This window comes from Agelaius tricolor, unplaced genomic scaffold (assembly GCF_023055355.1).
Source record: "Agelaius tricolor isolate 1412-34295 unplaced genomic scaffold, bAgeTri1.0.p SCAF_10, whole genome shotgun sequence".
NCBI lineage: Eukaryota > Metazoa > Chordata > Aves > Passeriformes > Icteridae > Agelaius > Agelaius tricolor.
The window spans coordinates 13,245,900-13,262,794 of NW_027269270.1; the positions used below are offsets into that span (position 1 = coordinate 13,245,900).

The window sequence follows — 16,895 nt, forward strand, 5'->3', positions numbered from 1 at the left end:
ATTCCACAGCTCGTCCCATGGCAATTCTTCAAGGACTAACTGATCAAAGAGTCTGTGAGGGAGATATTGTGCAACTTGAAGTCAAAGTCTCCCTAGAAAATGTAGAAGGTGTCTGGATGAAAGATGGCCAAGAAATTCAGTCCAGTGATCGTATTCATATTGTGCTGGATAAACAATCACATATGTTGCTCATAGAAGATGCCACAAAGGAAGATAGTGGAACTTACTCTTTTAGTGTTCCTGATCTTGAGCTGTCAACCACTGGACAGATCACAGTTTACAGTAAGTCACTATGATGATTTTGAAGGTGTGTTTGATTTTTGGCTCCTTTAGGATTACTTTTTAAACACATAGTTTTTCTCATGATGAATATTTTTGTAACTTGGCAGGTGTGGAAATAGTGGTGCCTCTAGAAGATCTTCATGTAATTGAAGGAACAAAAGCGATCCTTGAATGTAAAGTTTCAGCACCTGATGTGTCCTCCTCAAAATGGTACCTAAATGATAATCAAATAAAGCCTGATGAACGTGTGCAAGCTGTATGTAAAGGTGCCAAACAGAGGCTGGTGCTCACCAGAACCCATGCATCAGATGCAGGACGCTATAAGCTAATGGTTGGCAAAGTGGAAACAAGCTGCAATGTCACAGTTGAAGGTTGGTGTTTCTTAAGAAGCACAGTTCTTTGTGAAATGATTTCTTTGAAAACAAAACTAGTGGAAACAACTAATAAATTTATAATTTATTCTTTTTATAGAAATTGAGATTATTAGAGGTCTTCATGACATCACCTGCACTGAAACACAGAATGTGTCCTTTGAGGTTGAGCTCTCCCATTCAGGGATTGATGTAATTTGGCATTTCAAAGGCCAACCCATACAGGCCGGTCCTAAATATAAAATTGAAGCACGTGGCAAAATATACAAATTGACAGTGGTGAAGATGATGAAAGATGATGAAGGAGAATATGTGTTTTATGCTGGAGAGAAGAAAACATCTGGGAAGCTTATAGTAGCAGGTTAGTAGGGTTAAAGTCCAAGGTTTTTATTTCACTGATTTAGAAAGTACCCAATGGACTTGGAGCAATAGTGCTGTTCCAGTGGGAGTTTGTCTTTAATTTATCCATTTCTTTATGTTCTCCTTGCCTTTCCCCTTATCTTTTGTGATTACTATAATTTGAATCCTCAAATCTGCTGGGTTAATATATTTTGCTAGATCAGAAACACAGTATGAAATGCTGTATTATGCTTTTGATGTAAATACTGTAAGAAAGAGGTTTTGTCCTGTGTGTTCTCAGTGTACCTGTGCTGATGGTAAAATAAAAGATAATAACTAGGATGGAAATAAGAAACATATATTTGTAATGTTCAGGTCATATTCTACTCCTGATTTTTCCCAGAGCTCAGAATGACTATGGCCATGCTGCAAATTAGGGCAAAGAATTCCAGCATCTACTTTTCATTTCTGTTTGGGGGAAAGCTGAACAGCAACACAACAAAAGAACGTGCTTTTTCTTCCCAACAGGCGGTGCCATATCAAAGCCTCTCAGTGACCTGACTGTGGCTGAGTCCCAGAGAGCTGTTTTTGAATGTGAGGTGGCAAATCCTGAATCAGAGGGCCGGTGGCTACAAAATGGTAGACCATTAGCTACGACAGATCAGTACCATGCTGAATCTGATGGTGTAAAAAGAAGGCTTGTTATCCCTGCGACCAAACTGGAGGATATGGGGGAATACAGCTATGAAATAGCAAGCTCAAAGACATCTGCCAAACTGAAGGTTGAAGGTCAGTACTTTCTATAATTAACTGATGTCTTTGAGACTTATTCCAGCATCACTCACTCTATCTTGGACCAGTACTTAAGACACAAGTAAAATAAATCAAATAAAAAATCCCAAACAAACAAAACCCTGAGCCTATCCAATAACAACAATGACAAAAACTAAACAAGCAAATTCCCAACCAACCAACCAACTAACAAAACAGACATATAAAACTCCAAAAACTCCAGAAACCAGATATTGGTCATGGATACTACAAGTAAAGCTTCCTTACTGTGTTCCCAGCACACTACTTTGCTGGAAAGTGTATAAACTACTATATACATAAAATGAACCAGCATTATTCCGTTTTATTAAAATTCAATTTTAGGCTTTAATTTTGATCTATTTTGTAATTTTTTTTTCTATTTTCTCCCTTTTTTTTCCTAGCTGTTAAGATAAAGAAAACGCTAAAGAACTTGACTGTGACAGAATCACAGGAGGCAGTTTTCAGTGTAGAACTGACCCACCCTGATGTGAAAGGAGCTCTATGGATTAAAAATGGTGTTGAACTTGAATCAAGTGACAAATATGAAATTACAGTGAAAGGAACTGTTCACACACTGAGAATCAAACACTGTGTTGTCACTGATGAGTCTGTTTACAGCTTTAAACTTGGAAAAATAGGAGCAAATGCCAGACTTCATGTGGAAAGTAAGCCATTCTGCTTTGAATATTTGCTGTAATGTGTGTTTTGAATTCATATCATACACAGTGCTGAATATTGCTAACTTTTTTCCTCAAGCTGTCAAGATCATCAAAAAGCCAAAGGATGTGACTGCTTTGGAAAATGCTGTTGTATCATTTGAACTGAGTGTTTCCCATGATACTGTACCAGTCCGCTGGTTCCATAAAAATATTGAGCTTAAACAAAGTGATAAATACAAGATGATCTCTCAAAGAAAAGTTCACAAGCTTATGCTGCACAACATATCTCCCGATGACGCTGGGGAATACACAGCTCTTGTTGGGCAAATCGAGTGCAAAGCAAAACTGTTTGTGGAAAGTAAGTATCGTAAGAAAGTAGTTATATGAATTGTTACACCAACACTGAGCAACTTGACCTGACACGTCATAGCCTGTTACCCTTGGTTTTTTGCAGTCTTCCAAACATACTAACTTTTAGAAAATTCTCTCTTTTTTCCCTATCCTTTTAGGTATACACATCACAAAGACCATGAAAAATATTGAGATCCCTGAGACCAAAACTGCCTCTTTTGAATGTGAAGTTTCTCATTTCAATGTGCCAGCTGTCTGGCTGAAAAATGGTGTGGAGATTGAAATGAGTGAAAAGTTCAAAATAGTTGTCCAAGGGAAACTCCATCAGCTCAATATAATGAACACAAGCAGTGAAGACTCTGCGGAATACACTTTTGTCTGTGGAAATGATAGAGTCAGCGCAACCCTGACTGTAAAACGTATGTAAAAATTAAATTAACCAGAATACTTTACAGTTACCAGTAATAAGAAGTTTGTGTTAACACATGGGCTTAATGAAATTCTGACAAAACCAGCAGACTGTAGTGTTTTTAAACAACACTAAATAGCTTCAACAGCATTCTTTAAAGAGATATAGAAGTGGTGAACTTGAAAGTCAGATCCTGTGTTCTTCTCTTTAGGCCAATATGCCTAAATGTCTGGTCACCGTAGGAGACTGAATTTGGATTCCTGTGTCATTCAGTAGTTGTGGAACATTTAATTGTAATAATCATTCTGAACACAACATGTACTTTTTAATACTTCCAAAATCTTCTTAAAGAAGTTGAAGCATCTCTAATCTGGTTAGCATGCATTTAAAATAAATTAAAATAATGGAAAAAAGCAAACCATGTCCATTCCTTTCCTTTTAGCCATCCTAATTACCTCCATGCTAAAAGACATCAATGCTGAAGAGAAAGATACAATAACCTTTGAAGTTACTGTTAATTATGAAGGCATCTCATATAAATGGTTAAAGAATGGAGTAGAAATAAAATCGACTGATAAATGCCAGATACGAACAAAGAAGCTTACACACTCCCTCTCCATAAGGAATGTGCATTTTGGTGATGCAGCAGAATATACTTTTGTTGCTGGAAAAGCAGCTTCATCAGCCACTTTATATGTGGAAGGTATTTGCTCTCTTGATTTGTACGTTTAGCAATTTCTCAGGCTGAAATAACATCACAGCGCTCACTCTACTTTTTTTCTGCCCTAGCTCGTCACATTGAGTTTAGGAAGCATATTAAAGACATCAAAGTGGTGGAGAAGAAGAGGGCTATTTTTGAATGTGAAGTTTCAGAACCTGACATTCAGGTCCAGTGGATGAAGGATGGACAAGAACTCCAGATTGGTGATAGGTAAACTATTGCTTCTACACCATATTAACTTCTGGTGTGTGTTTTCCCCCAGGGAATATCTAGCTCACTTTCTTTTCTGATGTTCTCAGGATGAAAATTCAGAGAGAGAAATATGTCCATCGTCTCATCATTGCTTCCACAAAGATGTCTGATGCTGGTCAGTACACTGTAGTAGCAGGTGGAAACACATCCAGTGCCAACTTGATTGTGGAAGGTCGTGACATTCGCATCAGAAGTGCCCAGAAAGATATTCAGGTAAGGCCTATACAGATGAATAAATATTTCATAGCTTTGTCACTCAAACAATAATCCAAGGGAAGTGCAAAAATATCTAACCAGAAAGAGTCATAGCACAAAAATCTGTAATCATAAGGTCAGAACCTTCACCTAAGAAACTGGAAAGTGAGACCAGAGGAAAAACCAATATTACTTCTATTATTTATTCTTTTTCAAAGGTCATTGAGAGACAAAGAGCTGAAATTGAATTTGAAGTCAATGAAGATGACATTGAGCCACAGTGGTACAAGGATGGCATTGAGATCAACTTCCAATATGAGGAAAGATACAAGTATGTGGTGGAAAGGAGAGTCCATCGAATGAGCATCTTTGAAACCACTTACTCTGACGCTGGAGAATATACTTTTGTTGCGGGACGGAATAGGAGTTCTGTTATTCTTTATGTGAATGGTATGTGGCCCCACAACCAATGTTTTGACTGTATTTATTACTCAGCAGTTTTCTGATTCTTATATGGCCTCTCTGGAATTCTAACTCTTCAAAGAAAAAAAAAAATTCAAGGAGATCATTTGGAACACTACTGAATTCCTCATGTACATAGGTGTTTCTTACCCTATTGAAGTAACTGGCTAGTGGATGAAAATACCATAGCAGTTCCTTTCCTATGGTATTTACTTAGGCCAGAAAATTCTTGAGTCTAAATAAAACTACTTTGTTCAAATGGACAAATATGCCTTTCCAGAGTGATCAACCTAACAATTATTGGACACATTTTGCCAGAAACACTTACGCTAACACAGCTAATTATGTTAAGGCACTTGCTGCTAAATCATTCCCCCTGTATCAAGGATGAGGACAGATTTTCATGGACACATAAGATTAGGAATAATAAGGGTTTGTTTTGCTTAATTCTTTGCAAATAATTTTCAATCACTAATAATATCAATAATGAGATTTCTCTCTCTTTCCTTCTTTCTCTTGTCTCTCTTTGCCACCTCACTTTCCCCCAATTTCCAGCTCCAGAGCCACCCCAGATTATTCGGGAGCTAGAGCCAACTACTGTGGAGTCTGGCAAACCTGCCCGCTTTTGTGCTATTGTATCAGGCAAACCCCAGCCCAAAATTTCCTGGTACAAAGATGATCAACAGCTTTCTCCAGGTTTCAAGTGCAAATTTCTTCATGATGCACAAGAATATACTCTATTGCTGATTGAAACTTTCCCTGAAGATGAAGCAGTGTACACCTGTGAAGCAAAAAATGACTATGGAGTAGCTACAACTTCAGCTTCACTTTCAGTCGAAAGTGAGTTTCCTATGCTCTTAACAACGTTTGTGAAATGAAATTTTCATTCTTCATCTTTAAAAATAACTTTTTTCTCTTTTTCTTTAGTCCCTGAAGTTGTCTCTCCTGAGCTAGAAATGCCAGTGTATCCACCTGCTGTCCTAATACCACTACGTGATATTGTTACATCTGAGGGACATTCTGCTTGTTTTCAGTGCAGAGTTTCTGGAACAGGTGGGTTTAATGACATCCTATACATCTCTCCACCTCTCAAAATTTTTTGTCTTGAACTCAGAAAAAAATTCAGTAATATATGTGCTCAGATCAGTTTTCCCCTAGAAGTACAGATATTTGATACACACACAGCCAAGTGTTACTGACAAGTTTCAGTTAAGCACATCAAAGCATGGAAGTTTTAAACTGTCATAAACATATTAAGTGTTTCTAAAAAGATCTGTTTATCATAATTTCTCATAGTTTATCTTTGGAAACTTCTCAGCATTTTAAATGCTAACTGATGTTAGAAAACTCTGTCAGTGAGAAAGACACAGAGAGAAAAGCAGTACTGAATCAAATAAACATGAATTTCTGAAGACACACACTGCCATGTCCTTAACTACACAAAGTGACTGAAACTGTGACTCAACCTTTCTCCTAATATTTCTAAGTATCATTCTGCAAACACTAAACTCTGGTTACTTTCTTTATCCTAGCACAAAAAGTGTTTGCTAATTGTCCTTTGAGGTGTAGATTTTACTTGAATAAGTTTTTTGATTTAGATACATAGAATGTCCCTCTGCAATTAAAATATCTTTTTCCTTAAGACACATTCAAATAAAGCTACTTTTCTCCACTTAGCAAATGGCCTTGAGTATGACTACTAGTGAAATATTCACATAGTAAACTGCAGAGTAATATCCAGTTCACAACCCAAAGAATTTAAAATTATTAACTATTATTTCAAGGCAAACAAAACTCCAAATTAAAAAATAATCCTATTTGACAGCTCAATAAAATCAATACAAATTGGTTATACACATATATATGCAAATATATATAATTTTCATTACCATCCCTTGAACTAAAACTCCATTAAAATAAAAAAAAAGCTTTAGAACAAATCTGATTCTGCTTCAGAAAATATATGTTGGAAATACTGGCCCACCCTTTGTGCAATGCATGCTAGTGTAATATTTTTTAATAGAACTGTACTTATGTGAATGTGGAACCTGAATTTATAGCACAGAATATAAGGATCCTTTCATCTAGATCACCCATCGTAGAATCATTTAGGTAGAAAAAGACCTCAAAGATCATCCAGTCCAACTATTAACCCAGAACTGCTGAAATAAACCATGTCCCTAACTGCCAAATCTACATGGCTTTTAAATACCTCCAGGGACTGTGACTCTACATTTCACTGGGCAGCCTGCTCAATGCTTGACAACCCTTGCAATGAAGTAATTTTTCCTATTGAAAATCTCCTTTATTGAATACACTATCCAAATGCATTTTCATACCTCTCACTTGTGTTATAAAAACCCTTTATATTAGGTTAGGTAACAGATGATTGCAAGTACAGTTGTTTAATGGTAGGCATTGTGCAACTGGCTATTGAAAACACTCTTCTGATAATAGTAATAACACACTACTTGAGTAACAACATATGATTGATGATGTAGTACAGTGACAGATGGAGAGAAAAAGCTAAAATCTGCTTTAATTCCCTCCCATGTCTACAAGAATCTGTACAAGTAATACATTTTATATAGGAATATATAAATCTTTCTTGAGAAATATGGCAAGTAATGTTTGCAACAAAAAGAGGGAAGGTGCTGTACTTAGCAGAAGAATGATCTGTTTTAATTTCTTAACCTGACTAGCTCAAGCTAGATATTTTATAGCCTGTTTAATCACGCAACTGTAGCAAAATGACATTTTTAAAAAGATATTTTCTCTGACTTTAGCCATACAAAAATATTTTTAAATTTTTACACTAGGAGAGTCAAGGAAGAATGATTTTTAGTCAATAATATATCAGCACCAGAATCAGTTTTCCCATACAAATATTTCCAGTGCACAAATCAAAACCTAAAGCAACAAGTGGGTCACTTTCCACTCATCATATTTTACCAGAATAATACAAGACACATTTAAATTTAAATGTTTGGGTTTAATACTTTTGAAAGATATAAATATAAAAATAACATTTACTTGCTAATATAATATCATAACTTAGACCTTTTTGTTTTCTATCTTTTGCCTGAGCAGATCTGAAAGTGTCTTGGTACAGCAAAGAGAAGGAGATCAAGCCATCACGTTTTTTCAGAATGACTCAATTTGAAGACACTTACCAGCTGGAGATTGCTGAAGCTTATCCAGAGGATGAAGGGATCTATACCTTTGTGGCGAGCAACTCTGTAGGCCAAGTGACCAGCACTGCCACCTTGAAGTTAGAAGGTACACTGTGCCATTAAAAAAGTTGTCTTGTTCAGGTCATGTTCCAATAATTATCTTAATATACACTGATACTGATATGTGAGTTGTTGTCTGTCATGTTGTCTTTTAACTCAATTAATTGCTGCCATTTACAATGTCCACAGTATACATTTATGTCTCCAAAATATATGTCATGAACAGAAAAAAGTATTTCAAGATTTTTTCATGTCCCATGCCCCCTTTTCATTTACTCCAGTCTTAAAATCTGACATGCACCAAAGGTAAAAACCTTCTTTCTAATGGAATTTTTTTGCTTACACATTCTTTGATTTGCCTTGTGAAGACAATCTAGTAGTTTTTGTATGAAATAAATTACTTTGAAGGTTTTGAAAAACATCTCAAATAGAGGTATGTAACAGGTACGCGGGCAACTGAGAAGAAATCCTTTACATTCATATGAATTAGTGAAACATTGATCAAAATTTTAGAGCAGAAATACTGTTTGGAGAATTTGCTGTTCTATATTGTTCTTGATGTTATTTAACCATAAATATTTTGTTTTCTTTTTGCATTAGATTTTATAAATGATGAATGAGAATAATTCATGCTGTTGTGAGTTAGAAAAAAAAATTTGAATGAGAGAGAAAATTCATTGTAGTGTAGGGTAAGAAATTAAAAGTTGGCATGCTTCTTTTCAGGATTTAAAAATGTTGAAGAAGTTACATCAGAGTCCCCTTGGCATGTTTCTTCATCTGTTTCACTTAAGGAGGAATCTGTTGGCCAAAGGCCCACCTTTATCCAGCCTATTTCAAGCTGCAGGGTATGCAGCGGGGAATCAGTCAGATTTCAAGCTAGAGTCTCTGGCAGGCCCAAACCAAAAATCCAGTGGTTTCATAATCAACAACTCATGTTGCCAAAAAAAGACTTAGTTTTCCACTTTGATGAGTCTACAGGCACAGCTATACTGATAATAGTAGATGCTTTCTTAGAGCATGCTGGCCAATACTCTTGCAAGGCAAGAAATAGTGCTGGAGAAACAACTTGTACAGCTACACTTACAGTGACTGCAGAAGGTAAAGCCCCATTTTTACTTCAAAGGGATTCAATTTGTTGCATACCACACTTTTATGCTGTTACTAATTTTTTCCTTGTTTCACACCTTTTCTTTCCCACCTAACCTTAATAGAACCCTCAGTAACCCAGCCACTCTCATTTCTTGTCTTTAAGCTGTAACATTTGGAAATTTTCAAGTTTGTATCTCAATATAGGTCAAAGAATAGAAATGCTTTAATGAAGGCATTCAGGATTTTAAAACAAGTCGTTTAATGATCTTTATAGCAGTGACTGAGGTATTTTGCACTATTCTGGAGGAAAAAAAAAAAGAGATATAAAAGAAAATACCTCCTTTAAAAGTGCCATTAAGTTTCCAATACTAAAATGGACCACTTTGGTGAAAGAAGATACAAGCACCAACTGAGTATCAACTGCATGACTAGTTTAGGCATCCTTTGTTATTCATACATGTGAATGGATAACTTCTATGTCAACAGAGTAGCATGTCTGGCATGCTGTGTTTTCAAATGAAGATAATTCATTTTCATCCTCCATGCTGTTTGATTTTGTTCAGAGCATGGCCCAGTAAAGTTCTTTAGATACTAATGTTGTTGTTTTTGTTACTTGATTACACAGTGCAAGCCCTAGATAGGCAAAGTTCTGGGAAAGATTTAAAAGAGTCTATCCGGTCACAGTCTATATCAGAACTTCATGTTTCTCCTCTCACAAAGAAGAACATTGAAACTTATCAAAAAGAATTTAAATCAGTGCAACAACCATCACAGGAATTGCATGTACAGGTTTTTGAAAGTGTATCAGAAAGTTTGACCATGAAGGCTACATCAATTGAAGAAATTAAAGCTGTGCACACCTCAGTTCTTTCTCAAACATCTCAGAGCACCAAAATCTCTATGATGACCTCTCAAGAAAACAAAGATGTCCCTCCAAAGATTCTCTTGCAACTCAGAGACCTAACTGTGAAATGTGGTGACACTGCTCAGTTCATATGTGCCCTAGAAAATGAATTCTATGAGTTTCTTTGGGCCCATGAAGGTAAAAAGATAGAATTGTCTGAAAAATTGAAGATATCACAAAACGGAAATGTTCTTCTGCTTACGATCCTGAATGCCCAGCTGCCTGATCAAGGACTGTACAGTTGTACTGTGTATAATGACTATGGAGGGACAACAACATCAGCAATACTAACAGTCAAAGGTGGTTATCTGACTTTTAACATTTTTACTTACTTTTTGCAGCTTCATTATAACTGCCTACGGCCCACTCCTATTACCTTTATTATCAGTATTTAATTGAGAAAGCTCTAGTAATAATGCTCTGGGGTTTTTCCTCCACATTTACAGCTCTATTCATAAGTAACATGTGCAGTACTGGGAAGTTGGTACTGTAACTTTGTGCCTCTTCCCATAAAGTCACAGATGTCTCAAGCTTTTTATTCCTCATATCCTTCATTATATGCAGTGAGATGTAAAGAAAAACAAGCTTGTAGGAATTTTTATATTTTGTTAATTCCTGAAGCAGGAGTTCAAGGAAGAAAAGAATGCCAGATGCAATTTTGAATTAGATACCAGGTCATTTCTAACCCCAGCATGTTTCCAACAAATCCAAGATTCCAATTCCAAAGTTTGCAATATAAGTTAATGTACTTGAAAGGATTAATGGGTGGAAGTATTGTATTACTGCAATACTGAACTGTCTTCTACTTTTCACTCTTCCTAATATATTGTGTTTACTTTTTGCTTAAACTCCTTCTACGTCTTCCTGACATCCATGTATTAAAATGTTAGTAGTGTTACCACTAGAGAAGACCCAAAAGTGTATTGTTACCACAATACAAGGTGATAGTATTTCTGATGAGTTCAAAGGAATCAAGACCAGAAAACTAAGATGAATAATGAAAAGGGCATTGACCCTGTTGATCTGGCTCTTAATTACTGAAACTTCTTTCTTCACTATAGAGCTGCCAAAAGCATTTTACATAATCTTCTGCTGCTACTTTCCAAATTAAGGTTCTAGATTAGAAGCAAAGATGTGCTTTTTTTTAGTCACTCTGGGAAAGACCCACAGGCTTAACTGGTACCTAGAATTAGCCCAACAGGAATAGAGCTCTTAAATGTGCCAACACTCATGTTTAATAGCACTGTTTTAGCACTAATATACAGCATATTCTATCAATACTAACTACTGGGTTTTCTCCCCGTAAGTATAAGGATGTTTTTTATTCCTGCAAAACATCTGAACTAATACTTTTCCTAACTTTATTCTTACCTAGCAAAAGAAGCACAAGCCAAAGCAGTAACAAAAATTACTCTTGAATCAGATTCTAAAAGCTTTAAAGCAGCCAAAGATTGTCAGTTTAAAGCATCTGAAGTTAAGCAAGAATCTCCAAAGAAAACCTCAAGCTTGTTTATATCTACATCCCAAAGACCGCATGAAACTGAGAAGCAAAGAAATAGAGTATACTATCCTGATGTTGTGCCATGTGAAGACATCGCAGAAACTGACGCCAAAGCACCAGAGTTTCTTGAAACTCTGCCTTCAGAAACCACTGTAAAAGAAGGAGATGATGTGTTTCTCTTTTGCATAATGAAAGGTGTGCCTACACCTTGCGTAGTCTGGCTGTGCAATCAGCTAATAGTTGAGGAGTCTGCACTGTGTTCCCTAAAACACGATGGGCCACTGTGCAGTTTAAGATTGTTGAAAGTTGGTCAGGACCACGAGGGTGTATACAAGTGCAGAATAGTTAACCCTTCAGGACAAGCCGAGTGCAGCACCCATCTGAAAGTGACAGGTTGGCAACTGCATGTTCCTTCCGAGTATCAATTCCTCATGCATAGCATCATAACTGCATTCCACTACATTCATTCCCTAGGAGATGATAAGGAACGAGAAGTATCTCATTAGTCTGTGGATTGTTGAATGTTTTCTTCAGGGATTTACGGCATGATAAAGGCATGTTGTTTTAGAAACATTCCCCCACCCTGCAAAAAGAAAGCAAATCTTAGAGAAAAATGTACATTGCAAACAAGTTTGAAAATATTTGATTACTTTATTCTCAAAATTGATCAAGTGTTTGAATTGTCTGGCATGCATTTATGTGTGTGTGTGTACATGTGGATTTATGTCTATTTGCAAAACAGATTGGACATTTTTACTATATAAAGTGTTGATCGGCACGTTTAACAATTATAGCTCAAAAATAATTGTCTTTTTTATTCTAGCTCCTGAAAAAATTGTTCATGAGAAGCTAGAGGAAGAGGTTGAAATGGAAGTGAAAGGTACAATAACCAATGAAAATAATTATTACCAGTTATTAGTAATGTGGAAAGGTTTTATCAGCTTCCATGAAGTGTCTGATGGGGAAAGACACACTTTAAAGCATATTGGAACATGTTGCATGTTTGTTTTGATATGCAAAGGGTTACCTGCATTATAAGGTTATTTAAGTTTTAAAATATGTTTAAAACTTCAAATCTATAATTGTGCAGCCATATTTTTAACTTTTACTTCATGCTTTGCAGCTGTTCATAGAGCTCATATATGTTCAATTTCCTTTTGAATGCATGGAATAGTTTACTTCAGAAGGAAGTTATACAAATCTTAATTGTATTACTTTTAAACAAGTTAGCAGCCTAACATTAATAGGTTCAATGGACACTATTGGATGGATAGATGAAGTATACTAGAGAGTATTTGTTGTTTAGGTTATGTGAAAGCTACACATTCCCATTGATTCCTCGCACTTTTTTTTACATACATTAATTCATCATTATACATCTCTTACCCTGGCTTGCAGATAGCATACGTGGTTCATGTTGCTTGCTTTTCCCCCCGTGCATAACACTGTGGAGTTAGTGGCTGTATTAGTTCGAATAAACGCCTTCTCATTTCATGTCACTTACTTTTAAAAAAATATATTTCAAACTATTTTTTTCAATTGTTTGAACATACCTACAAACAGAGGGGTCAGAAAGGGCGTTTATTCTACTGTCTGCAAGTCAGGTAAGATTTTCTTCTTTGCCACCCAAAGACACACAGCTTTTCCAGGCAACAAAAACATATACGCAGAAGAACATGTTATTTTGAAATTCTTTTTTTGCTTGTTCAAGAAGAAATTTCCAGTCTGAAGAAAGAACAGACAACGAACGATTTTCGTGTCAATCTTTAAAACAGAGCAAGGCGTTGCGTTTATTCGAACAAATATGGTGAGTGAATTACTTTTTTTTCCTGGGTGTGTGATGAAATCTGTTGCATGCCCATTTTTTATTTCAATATATTGCTACTTTTTTACAACCAGGTGGTAGGCAGAGCGTGACATGCTGTAACTCGGTCTCCTTCTCTTGCAGAACAGCGCAGCGTGGACTTCGAGGGACACGGCACAGCGGCGGTGCTGGCTTGCCCCCAGAACCGTAAACCCATCTTCACACAGGGACTGAAGTGTAGGTCTGTCCTGGAGGGGGACCCCGCGTTGTTCCGGTGCAAGCTGGTGGCGTGCCCGGCCCCGCACATGGCCTGGTTCCACAACAACCGGGCCGTGCTCCAGGACTGCCGCAAGGTGATTCGCACCGAGAGCACGGAGCACACGCACTGCGCCAGCCTGGAGCTGCGGGATGTGCGGGAGCACGACGCTGGCAGCTACAGGGTATTTGCCATTAACACTGAGGGCTCAGCCGAGTCCACCGCCTCCCTGCTGGTGTCCCGCAGGGGCGAGCGGCGGGGCCCAGCTCCGGCCGGGAGTGCGGAGTGGATGCGGCCGAGCTGGGGGTGCCTGCTGCAGCAGCGGCGGGAGGAGCGGCTGCGGGTGGTGCTGCGCTGCACCGGCTCCCCCTTCGACAAGGGGCAGGAGGCTGAGCCTGGGCACCTCTCACCAGCCCGGGGCAAGGTACGAACCATCCGTTTCCAGAGCCTGCCGATCGGGAGGCCGTGCCGCCCAGGGCTGGCGCACGGTAGGGAGCACAGGGCCACAGTGGCTAATGCTGAGGAGCTGCTGGATGAGGAGACCCGCTGGAAGCTGCAGAGGCTGCGGGAAGCAAAGAGGGCAGCACTGCAAAAGAAGCAGGAATTCCTCATGTCTACGCCTCAGGAGGCACCTCCTGAGCAGCCCAGCCCACGTAAGGTGGCTGCCAAAATGGTTGGCTCAAAGCCCCTCACAGTGCAGGTAGTGAAGCAATACTCCAGGTCCAAGGACCTGGGGGAGAGATGGCAGGTGCAAGGTGGGCTCCTGGAGCCCTGCCCACCCCTCTTTGTACAGGAGATCAAGCCCCAGGAAGCTGTTGAGGGACAAAGATGCGCTTTCTCCTGCCTCTTCCATGGCCGCCCACAGCCCACCATCACTTGGTACAACAATGACAAGCCCGTGGGGCGCATCCAGGGCACTGCTGTCCACACCACAGGGTGCTGCTCCACACTGACCTTCCCATCTGTGCTCCCACAGCATGGTGGCACTGTCACCTGCGTGATCTTCAACCCCCTGGGCACAGTCAGCACCTCTGCTGGACTCCGTGTGAGGCGGCGAATGCCAGCCTATCAGTATGCAAAGAAGGAAAAGGAGGAGATGAAAGTGGAGGAGAAAAAAGAGGTGAAGGAGGATAAAAGGGAGAAAGAGAAGAAGGAAGAGGAGAAGAAAATGACGGAGGAGGAGGAAGAAATTGGTGTGGTCTTTGCAGCAGAGAAGGGACTGCCAAGTGCAGTTCCAGACTCAGGCTTGCTGTCGCTGCCTGTGGAAATCAAAATCACTGCCCCCACTCCAACTCCAGAGCAAGACACAGAGACAAGAGAGGTCCCACGACTCCCTCCAGAGCAGGCTGCTTCCACCATGAAGCACAAATTTAAGTTTTCATTTGATATGGGAAACGAACCACCCCAAATTGTGACGGAAGCCCCAGCACATACTCATTGCTGTGAAGGAGAGGAAGTGGTGTTGGAGTGTGCTGTGTCTGGGCAGCCCCCACCTGTTGTGAGCTGGTCCTTGAATGGCCAGAGCCTCTCTGTCAGTGAGAGACTGAGATTTGAAGAGGGCAAGAATGGCGTGTACCGCTTACACCTTCAAGAGGTCTCTGTCACAGACGCTGGGCGATATTGTTGTGTGGCCACAAATGTGGCTGGAACAGCACAGACTGCCTCTGAGCTGACAGTGCAGCCCAGGGCACCCAAGCTGTATAGCAAGGGTGAAGGCACTGAGGAACTGCCTGCCATGGACCATGTTCTGCACATGCAAGACCTCAGCATACTTGGTAGGGATGAAGAGGAAAAAATTGCATGCCCCAAGGAGGAGGAAGCCCACCTACCCTGGTCCCTGAGGTTGTCTCCACCTCCTGGTGACCAGTTGGAAGATTGTGAGGAAACACCTCACATTGGGGAAAGTGAGATGGAGGGAAAAATGGTGCTGGATATCACAGAAGTTTATGCAAGGCAAGAAATGGGCAATACAGAAGAAAGGGTGAGTTATACAGATGGTATTTCTGAGATGAGGCAGAACAGGGGAAAAGCTGTCTCTGAGGAACACAGCTTTGGAATTGATACCACTGAATTGCACCCTACTATATCTAGGGAGGGATGTGAATTAGTAGCCAAGGACTCAGGTCACTTTTCTGAGGAACTGGAGCCTGAAGGAAGCAAGGTGCCACCACATACAGATACTCTGTCCTGGGACATCTTGAAGTCACCATTTATGGAAGTGCAAGGGCAAACACATGCTCCTGAGCAGTCTGCTCTGGCAGGGGAGTGTAAGGATTTATCACTTATGGAAGTACAAGGGCAAATACATGCTACTGAGCAGTCTGCTCTGGCAGGGGAGTGTAAGGATTTATCGCTTATGGAAGTGCAAGAACAAATACATGCTCCTGAGCAGTCTGCTCTGGCAGGGGAGTGTAAGGATTTATCACTTATGGAAGTGCAAGGGCAAATACATGCTCCTGAGCAGTCTGCTCTGGCAGGGAAGGGGAAGGATTTATCATTTATGGAAGTGCCAGAACAAATAGATGCCTTTGAGCAGTCTGCTCTGGCAAAAGAAGGTAAGGATTTCTCATTTATGGAAGTGCAAGAACAAACACATGTCTTTGAGCAATCTGCTCTAGCAGGGGAGTGCAAGGATTCATCATTTGTGGAAGTGCAAGGGCAAGCACATGCCCCTGAGCAGTCTGCTTTGGCAAGGGAGTGTAAGGTTTCACAATTTTTCATTCCTGTATCGCCTGTGGTGCAAGACAGAAGTGATGTCTGCACAGAGTGTGATGCCCCTGCCAGGGAGGCAGTGACTCCTGATGTGCCTCTTGTGGAAGAGCCAAGTGTGCCCCACCTGCAGGACCACATTGCAAGCACCCCCACAAAGGAGGAGTTTGGCTTTTATGAATTCTATGCAGGAGAGCAGCAGGAGGAACAGGAAAAGGAGCAGGAAAAATCAGTTGGTATTGAACAGAGCATTAAAGCTGATGATAATCTTTCTAAAGAAGAAGTAATTGATGATGGTGATGGCACACATTGGAAAATACAAAGTGACAGGCAAATGCTCAAAGAAATTGAGTCTGATGCATACAGCCCTTCTTTGAATCTAATCCCCACTCCTCCTCGCATAGAAAAGTCAGGTCAGGTTTTTACTGAGAAAGCTGAAGAAGTGGAAGAGGTGCATTTCAGAGAGCAGCTGTTGCCCTCTGAGCCTGACACTGAGATCATATTTGATCTGAAGAAGTTTGCAGAGCCTTTCCCAGCTGCAGAGA

The 16,895-nt window shown here is 39.7% G+C and overlaps 1 protein-coding gene across 1 annotated transcript in view; it reads left to right on the forward strand.

Annotated features, from left to right (window-relative positions):
- Positions 1-16,895, forward strand: part of TTN (titin) — a 235,038-nt gene that overhangs the window by 24,284 nt on the left and 193,859 nt on the right. The window contains 15 exon segments of the mRNA XM_071434272.1: positions 10-282; positions 390-653; positions 754-1,014; positions 1,521-1,781; positions 2,207-2,470; positions 2,562-2,822; positions 2,974-3,234; positions 3,667-3,927; positions 4,014-4,155; positions 4,245-4,410; positions 4,611-4,842; positions 5,410-5,694; positions 5,782-5,907; positions 7,945-8,133; positions 12,405-12,461. Of these exon segments, the coding sequence (XP_071290373.1) occupies positions 10-282; positions 390-653; positions 754-1,014; positions 1,521-1,781; positions 2,207-2,470; positions 2,562-2,822; positions 2,974-3,234; positions 3,667-3,927; positions 4,014-4,155; positions 4,245-4,410; positions 4,611-4,842; positions 5,410-5,694; positions 5,782-5,907; positions 7,945-8,133; positions 12,405-12,461 (3,303 nt within the window).